Below are 9776 nucleotides of genomic sequence, written 5' to 3'. Positions count from 1 at the left end.
ATATCAGCAGTGACCTGTTTTATTGCTTTAAAGCTGCTGTTGGAAGGAAAGGAGTTAAAAGTTACTTTTTTCTACTATGTTTGGAGAAAAAGTCATAATAGCCATAAAAATTCATCAGTCAATTGAGTAATTTGAAATTATTGTGAAATCTCTGAGTTTTCCAATGCCTGTGTGTCCAGCTATGTTATAATTCCCCTCGCTCCCATTATCAAAGACCAATTAGAGCTACTCTCCGGCCCTCCGTCCTGATTGGTTGTGAGTACAGCACTACTTCCTCAAAGAGCGTGGCTGAGAAGCAGGACACGTATAAACATTGGTGTTGCGTTTCAACGGTGGCATGTGCTACGAGAGCAGAGAGGGGAGGGGGGGGATGAGGAGTGAGAGGAAATCTGTTTGGGAGGGGTAGTGTTGACATGTTGACACTCAAAGTCTCAGTCTGAACTGATGATTACTCCGTGACTACCAACAGCAGCTCTAAACAGCCTCCAAACATCCCTCACTGTAGGCTTTGGATATCACACCTACGGAGAAGTATTGCATTTAAGTAAGTTCACTAGCAGTTAGTCCATACAGCACATCGATTCAAGTTTGACTTCAATTAAACAAGTAAACATTCACATGTATTAGCTCTTACCTCTCTCTCTCTTTCCAGGGTCTTCTTTTTGTCTGATTGAGAACAGATTCTTGTGTTTTAGCTACCCCCCTGAATCCGCCCTTGCACCTGCATTTCTTCACCTCTCCTCTTTTACTAACCACAGCACAGCACAGCATATCCTGACCTGCGTCCTTCTGTTTCTTGTTATCTGTCAGTGTCTAATCTTTTGACTAGACTCGACTGTTTTTTGCTCAAAATAAATGTAGAATGGCTCATTTCAATGTATGCAAAGTGACACTTTTTGCTGTGCTGCACAGTTTGTGGAGCATTTAATCCTTAGCACATGGTTTGTTAATCAGACAACATCTTTTGGCTTATTTGCACAGTCCTTCAGTGAATCAGGCCCTTTGTGTTTTCTTCTTCTTCTTCTTCTTCTTCTTCTTCTTCTTCTTCTTCTTCTTCTTCTTCTTCTTCTTCTTCTTCTTCTGTGCTGCTCTTTTTTGACTTTTGACTGTTATGCTCTCTGATTCATTTACATTGCTTGGTAGCTCAAGCAAGATTGTTGCTTATACATTTGGTATGTAATTAGAGAGGGCATTTAGTTTGGATTCAGAGTGCCTGCAAAGACACTGTGATAGCAAGCTAATATTTAGATCTCATTATTCCCTCAACAAGGTTTACATTTTTCTGCAAAGAGCAGAAGTAAACACAAAACATGGCATTTTTGTCGCATTTGGAAATAAGATGAAGTAGGACCCATGTGCAGAATAACCAAGATTTAATAATCAAAGAAACACAATACAAATACAAATGTGACTTCAACTTGTTGCTCAACAAAATAATATTGATAGTAAACAATACAACTTGAAATAAAAACACAACATTTTTAATTTGATCATTTTACTTTGGATTATACATCTTGGTGTTTTTGCAATTAGAATTATATGAAATACTTGCATTCATATATAACCTTTTCTCAACGACCTATCTTCTGCTACTGGACACGGGGAAACTTCCAAGAAGTAAAGCAGGTCCAGAAGGTACACCTGCTGATGCAGCACTTCCACTTCCAAGAACTCCAGCTCCAACAGCTAGAGCTGTTTTAGCGATCTGCAAAACAAAGCATTAGTTAAGAGTTATAAAATCCTCTACCCCCTTCCCACCAAAGTGGTCCTGATGCTAGTTCAGAGTTGGCGAGAGACTCCTCAGAACCAGCTTTCTTTTCTACAGGTAAGGGCCACAACAGAGCCACATCACGATGACCCTGATCTTAGCCCCTGATGTAAACAGTTCTTTCCTCTAGCCCAGCCAAGAGTTGTTCTTTTCTGGTTTAGGACCAGTGCTTAAGTGGTTGAAACACAAAGAACTGGTTCCAGATTAGGCACTGGCTCTAAACCAGCTCTGGAACTGACTTGGTTGAAAGGGGGTAAGTGTCCACTTACAACCAGATATGCTCAAAGGTTTTATAAAGTAGCTTCAGGAAATGTAAGCATGTTTGTGACACAAGCTAAAGCTGACTGCTATTGACAGTAATATATTTCCTTCCCTTGTAAAAGTGGATGCCTTTCTGTTGTTTACCTCTGACAGAATCACTGTCCTCATTTCAACATTCAAACATTTCAAACACCCTGATGTGTGGGTTCAAAACAATCTCGAGTGGTTACCTAATAGAAATATCAGAGTGACAGAGTACTCACCTGCATGGACTCAGGCTTGCCGTATCGTAGCTCTGTGGCAAAGTGCTCACAGTTATAGGTGGCCAAAGAGTACTCCACTTTCTTCCCCACCCTCTTCATGGCTTCTTTAACGATGGTTAAAGGTTTGCGTGGTTGGCGCTTTCCATCCCAGAGATTGTTGACTTTGAACTTATCATTCAGAACCACATCCCAGATGTTGTCACATGTCACCTCTCCTGTGTCAGGGTGTCAGGGGTTTTAGCAAAGAAATTCAGAAATTGAGTCAAACAATTATAGACGATCAGCACTTTAATATCCGCCAAAATAACATTGAAAAGACCTTCTCTCATGGTCCTGATAACATTTGTGGTTGGCTGCTCAAATCTTGTGCAACAAAAAACTGTATTTCATGTTTCATCACATGTTTCACCAGTCTTTGAAAATGAAGCAGGTACCTAAAGTCTGGAAGGATGCTGTGGTTGTCCCTGTACCCAAAAGTCAGCTTCCCCAAAACTCTTCAAGATTTCAGACCTATTGTACTGACATCAATCGTAATAAAAAACTTTGAGAAACTGGTGAGGTCTGAGATTTTACAGAGAACCAAGCATGACTTGGATCCTATGCAGCCACACAGAGGGGTGGAGGATGCCACAGTCACTTTAATGAACTTGCTTCTTAAACACTTGGAAGGGAAATGGACCCATGCCAGACTTATTTATTGTTGGGAACCTAATTTTATAATGATTTTATTGAATCTGTTTTATCTTTCTGTCTGGTGTCATAGTTTGGGAACCTGTCTGTGAAAAACAAGAATACCTTAAGTCAAGTTGTGAAATGGTCGAGCAGGCTGATCAGGGAGTCACAGCTGCATCCAGAATCCCTGTACACCCGACAGTTACAGAGGATGGTCGGCTCAATTTTAAAACAGTGACTCCCACCCATTGAACCATGAATTTCAGCTCCTCCCATTTGGAAGAAGGTATAGAGTCCCAGCATGCTCAACCAAGCAATATAAAAGCAGCTTTGTTCCAGCAGCCATCAGTATTAAAATCAAGTCACAGTAGTACAGCCTGATGATGTACTATCAAGTTCTCTACTATTTATTATTTATGGACCTTTTTATCTTGTTTATTTACTGGTTGCACTTTCTTTGTTGTTTTTATTGACCAATGATTGATTTTATGTATCTCTTCTTTTTATTGACATTGCTCTTATTGGTTTCTAATTTCCTGTGTTTGTTGTTTTTATTGAGGGTTACTTCTTTGGCACTTTGTCACTTTGTTTGTATTGTCCTATGCTGTTTGTTGGTTGGATGTTAAAAGGAGGCTGACTCACTGCAAACTAAATCTACAGGCATGAATAAAGTAACTTTGAACCTTGAAACCAAACATCACAGCTTACTCACCGTCATTAGTCAAATGGACGACTTCATCATCATCGACGCAGACAGCCCAGTGCTGATATGCCCCACGGAAAATCTCAATCAGGTCTCCAGGCTTTGCACCATGCTTACGCTATAATGACAAAGAAACTTCAGTTAAGCTTTGAATGAAAATAATAAACTGTACCTGCCATTGGTGTAAAGGATGGTAACCTATAAGGGAAAATAGTCATATGAACTCTCAGCCCATACAAATGACCGTGTAACCATTGCTCTGTAAATAAAATTAAAAAAGAAGTAAAATTTAAATTAATCTTTTACAAATGTTAAATTTTTTTTATGTTGGCCTGTCTTCATCATGTTTTTTTTTGTTTTTTTCTTATCCCTTGATATTTAATGTGCAAATTCACATAAAACGTATCTGAAATTTTAGAAGATGCTTGACTTAAAGCAGGATTGAATCTAACATATCTCATCAACAGAGGTGGGTAGTAACAAGTTACATTTATTCCGTTACATGTACTTGAGTAGTTTTTTCCAAAAATTGTACTTCTGAGAGTATTTGTTTTGCAGAGTACTTTTTATTCCTACTAAGAACATGTGTTGAAAAACATGTACTTTTACTTCGTTACATTGGGCTGTGCAGTCTCTACTTTTGCCGGTCCTTTTGTTTTTTTCATTTGATATTTTTTTACAATCTGAACATTGAACAGACAGAGCAGTAGCTCCACCCCCTCCTCCACCAACAGCTGAGGAGAGAGGCTGCGTTATACCTGGGTCGCCTTTGGAGGAACATGTTTATTCTGTGCCAACATCCAGACTCTCTTATAACTTCCAAAAGACGAGGAGCAACAATCACATTATGTGCTGCTTACTTTGTTCTAAAAGGTGGAAATCTTGAGCTTCAACATAGAACAATTAAATCTTATAAAGCATGTTATGGTTAGTAATCAGTTAGGTAAGATAAGGATCATACTGGTTAACATTAAATCTTATAAAGCATGTTATAGTTAGTAATCAGTTAGGTAAGATAAGGATCATACTGGTTAACATTAAATCTTAAAAAACATGTTATAGTTAGTAATCAGTATCTATACTTTGACTTAAGTAATGAAGCTGTGTACTTTGTCCACCACTGGTAATCATCAATGTAAAGTAACATTACTTTTACTTGAGTACTGATTCGATTTACCCACCACTGCTCATCAGTGAGAACAGTTCTTGTAGGAAACTCACCGTTCTTTGAGCCATGTCTACAGTTCCTCTTTGGGTTCGGTTCGGGTCAGGCAAAACAGGGGAAACTTCCAGCAGCAAAAAAGACTCCGGACGGACAGAAATAGTCGACAGGCAAGTGAGGAGTCTGTCACCGGTCTTGAGGCTGCTTTTCTACTCCTCTGTGCTTCCTACTTGAAAGCATTTGGTTACGCCCGCCCGATTTCCTTCCCATACATTACTGACTGTTGACTCAACGGATGTTGGTGTGAATAAAAACTTGTTGAGGATTGGTTGACTGTAGCCTCTGATAAGTCAGTTATTACTGGCACAATCCAAGTCTTTCTTTTTGTTGCTCACTAAACTCAACCCCCAGTCATCAAGGATTATTTGTGTTGGGCCGGCTTGGTCATTTTTCTGGGATGTCTCGGTGAAGTCACTCATCTATTTCTGAAGAAGAGTTTTGAAGCCTATCGGTGGCGGTTGCCATATCGGAAATGCTGACTCAACCCAACTATGGCCGATCTAGTACGAGGTAAAGAGGTGGAGTTGAGGCTGGCCTTTAGCCTCTTTGCTCACAGCTACAGGCCCGTTTTTGCCCTCCTGTCAGTCAAGTCAGCCATGCTCATATTTGGGCAAAACTCATACATTTAAAGCTGCAGTTGGTAAGATTGGGGTAAAAAAAAAACAGAACTTATTTTGTGCTGTGTTTCACAAATAAGTCATAACACTCATCAACAGCCATCAATAAATTAGGTATTTTCAGATTATGACGAGATATCTGTATTTTCCTATGCCTCTGTATCCAGCAATCTATAAAGTCCAATCGCTCCCGTCAGCTCTGACCAATCAGAGCCACTCTCCTGATTGGTCCTCCTACATTGTCCTGATTGAGCGTACACTACGATCTGTTTGTGGGCGGGGCTTGCAAGAGCAGAGGAGGGGAGGTGTAGTGAGAGGGAAATCTGGTGTGGAGGGGTAGTGTTGACATTCGAAATCTCTCCTTGAACTGGACCACCAACAGCAGCTTTAATATCTCCAAAAATAACAAATTCACCCCATACAGTGTGTGCCGATAGAGAAACTAGCTATTCAGAGCTTTTTGAACCAGGCTGTAAACATGTTTATTATTGCTGCAAAGGTTGTCTGTTTTGAATTGGTGTGTATGTGGTTTCAGGTGTTTCTGCAGCCAGCCTCTAGTGGACGCTCAATGAACTGCAGTTTTTAACACTTCATAGAGGTTGCAGCTTGAGTATACCTTCTCTTTAAGACATGCAAACATGTAGAAAGTTAAATAGAAGACCCTGTATCCTTGTTCACCATAGAAACAAATATCCTGCAGATCAAAGTCGGATAATGGTTGCTGAAAACTTTCAAAGTGTCTTTATTCTTAGGTCTTGGATATCAGATGAAACTTGGAGGAGCTAGCTCAACTCTGACTTGTTTTATAGAATAGAAGAGTACTGCTTCTGTACCCCGGTGAAACACAGTCGGCCGTAAATCAAACCGGCTGTTTGGCAGAAGTCATGGATCATCGTACAATGGTTAATTAAAGTCCGATCAATCCCTGTGCCACCGGTTCTTTCTTTACCCTGCATCTTACAGAGAGAGTCCCACGGTACCTTCAGCCCAGCAAGGAGGAGAAGGAGGAGGAGAAGGAGGAGGAGGAGGAGGAAGAGGGGGGTCTGTAATGTTTGCTCAGGGTTAGAAAAGAAGCTGCCACTCATATTTGTACAGAGGACAAAGCTACGCAGGCTCTCTGGCACCCTATGAAAGATGTGTTTTCACAGCGCGTACAGCAAATACAACTGTTCACTTTTTTCCCCCTTTTTTTTTTTCTCTGAGAGCCGTCGCCAAATTTCAGGAAAATGAGTTTTGTGCCAGTTTCTATGGTGACTGGTGTGCGCAGTGGGCAGAGGAGAGTCGGGGGCAGCTGAGGCCAGAGTTCACCTCTGAGCTTCTTTTTACTGTAGGTGGCAAACTGTGCATAATTACACTGAAAAGCAGCTTACACACTGAAAGAAGAGCCATGGTACAAGTGGAGGCGGATAAGTCAGGAGAGATTTTGAATGGTGAATAAACAAACAGGAGTTTTTCCCACTTTAGGTCAATTAGACATGTAAACTTGGAAGAGATTTTCAGCCCCTGAACAAAGAGCTGGGTCTCCTTGCATAAACTGATCCTGTGTTTATCTGGCATGGACAGAAAAGATACTTTTACAAACCAACCCTCTTGAACCATAGGCTGTTTAAAAAAAGATGGACGGTAATAAAGCTCCTTAAAGTGAAGCCCCAAATTTCTGCATGTAAAAATGGAACTGAGGAGCGATGAGGTCTGAGACTAAACAACAAACAGGAATTAAGTTCTGCCGCTACAATCAAGAATCAAACCGTCTGACTGGAATGTTATTAAACTAACTCAAACAGTTCTTTCGAGTCATACTGAAAACTCCCATCAAAACGGGATGTAGGTCTGGGTCGCGGGGGCAGCAGTCTCAGCAGGAAAGCCACTCCTCTCCCCAGCCACTTACACCAGCTCTTCTGGGAGGATACCGAGGCGCTCCCAGGCCAGCTGAGAGATATAGTCTCCCCAGCGTGTCCTGGGTCTTCCCCGTGGCCTTCTCCCAGAAGGACACGCCCGAAACACCTCCCCAGGGAGACGTCCGGGAGGCATCCTGACCAGATGCCTGAACCACCTCATCTGGCTCCTCTCGATGCGGAGGAGCAGCGGCTCTACTTTGAGTTCATTATTCAGTCATGGAAAAAATGATTAGACCACCTTTGTTTTCTTCAATTTCTTGTTCATTTTAATTCCTGGTACCACTAAAGGTATATTAACTGAAGAATACAATGAACACAACAAAAAATGCAGCTGATTACTTAATACTTAATGTCCTATTTGACATGCTTAAGCTTCATTTTATTCCCAGGGTATATAAGAGGCCAGAAAACAAGGGTGGTATAGTAATTTTTTTCATGACTTTAGGTCATTTTAGAGAGTAGGAACAGACTTATTGAACAAACAGCAATGAGTTCCAACATCAACATTTGTCGGTCTATAGTTTTCAAGAGATATTAAATATTTTATTTATTACCATAATTTATTTTATAAATTAATTATAGTAAATACAATCAAACATTTTGATTTTTAAAATGAATAAATAATAATAATAATAATTATATATTATTTTTTTAAAGATCATTTTATTTAGATTTTAACAAATTACAAACAATAACAATAATATAATATTATCACATAATAATATCTGATAATAACTCAAAATAAAAGATTGATAAGTACTTAAAGCTGCTGTGAGGAAATTTTAGCTCGTATCGATTCTGGCGCCACCTTGTGGACAAAGTGATACCTCTTATCTCTTGTCCTGTACATGCAAAATAAGTGTCTTCAGACAATTACCTTTTACCATTTAGACTTATCTTACAATGTGATTATTTGCAATGAAAACAGCCAAAAAAGGGTGTTTCTAAAGCGAGATGTCAGTCATCTGTTCTGACACCTACCCCCTCAGAGCAGTTTTAGACATTAAAATGACAACAGAGAAGGTATCAGTGTTGTTGTAGATGGTCTTGTTTGCTTTTGAGGGTCATAAAGAGGCATCAGTATCAGTTTCAGTCTGTTTCTCAGCCAGTTAAAAACTCCTCATAGTGTCTTTAAGCAGGAAAATAAAGAATAGAGAAACTATAATACGATGAGGAAGTGAATATAAAAAATAAAAAATTGGAAAAGGTAAAAGAGCAATAAGTGTAAAAATACAAATATATATCCACATACACCTACATACAAACATATATAATATCAATTATTATTAGTGTTTATTATTATTATTATTATTATTATGTTCCATTAAAATAAATACAATAAAAAAAAATAATGATAATAGTTTAATTTTTTTTTATAATAATACAATTTGATCTCTTAAAAAAAAACAACAGAGATTTGTAGTCATAGCTAACATGTAACTTTCAATTACCCTGTGTTAATGAACAGAGCGTGTCAGGACAACATTAACAAAGCCTTTGCTAAATTTCAACTCTTGACCTTCTTGCTTACTCTGAACAAAAACAGAGCAAACTTTTCCTCTAACATCTCCACAAATATTTCACAATAGTGACACCCAACGAACATGGTGCAAAGTGTTACCGGCCAGGATTTTGATTCTGAGAGGAGACGTGAAGAGAATAGAGAGAAGAGAAAAGATGCCAGCTGCTGTAGAGATGTCATCTCTGAAACTCAGATGACATGCCAACGAGCTCTCTGCAGCTCTGGCCAGAGAAACTCAGAGCAGCTAGCAGCATGGGATGATGGGTGATGTGAAAAGGGCTCTTGGTTCCCTGTGCAGACTTCCTGCTTTGGGCCAATCATCCAGAGTGAACTCATAACACGATGTACCCGACAACCCCAGGAACTGATCTGACCCTGAGTGCAGCTCCGACCTCCCTCTGCAGGCTCTGACCTCGGTCAACAGTATACTGTCCATATGTTTCCATGCATTCAAGTAATGTATGTGCAGACTTATATAACTTAGAGAACTTTTTGAACCAATATGCACTTATTCTCATTAAATACAGACAGTGCATGTTTACTTTTGATGCAAATGGTTGCATTTTGCACATTTGTGTGTGTGTGATGCTGCTTTTGGATGCAGTGTGTGTCTGTTTATTTGGATCATTATTTTCAGCCTTTATCTCCAGACAGGAAGAACTTTAGTTCTTTTATTAGCACTTATTATTTAGTCCTAAATCACATATCTTCTTACAGGAAGTGACTAAATTTTGCATTGCACACAAAATAACTGGACATGTAATGTGTGTAAATATGAAACAATGGACAGAATTTAGGAGACAAATCTGAATGTTTTTGTATGGATAAATAAGCTGAGACTGAATGAGAA

General features: G+C 39.4%; 1 protein-coding gene across 1 annotated transcript; it reads right to left on the bottom strand.

Annotated features, from left to right (window-relative positions):
• Positions 1-1357: 1357 nt before the first annotated feature.
• LOC117806387 (phospholipase A and acyltransferase 4-like) lies at positions 1358-5338 on the bottom strand. The gene is made up of 4 exons (XM_034675319.1): positions 4889-5338; positions 3677-3785; positions 2293-2507; positions 1358-1705 (listed from the first exon to the last, which is right to left on the bottom strand). The coding sequence occupies exons 1-4, from the start codon at positions 4901-4903 to the stop codon at positions 1580-1582; spliced, it is 465 nt and encodes a 154-aa protein (XP_034531210.1). The 5' UTR covers positions 4904-5338; the 3' UTR covers positions 1358-1579.
• Between the last annotated feature and the right edge of the window lie 4438 nt (positions 5339-9776).

The sequence above is a fragment of the Notolabrus celidotus genome, chromosome 22, assembly GCF_009762535.1.
Source record: "Notolabrus celidotus isolate fNotCel1 chromosome 22, fNotCel1.pri, whole genome shotgun sequence".
Classification (NCBI taxonomy): Eukaryota; Metazoa; Chordata; class Actinopteri; order Labriformes; family Labridae; genus Notolabrus; species Notolabrus celidotus.
The sequence above is the reverse complement of the archived record's forward strand: the minus strand, read 5'-3'. Positions and strand labels throughout refer to the sequence as shown.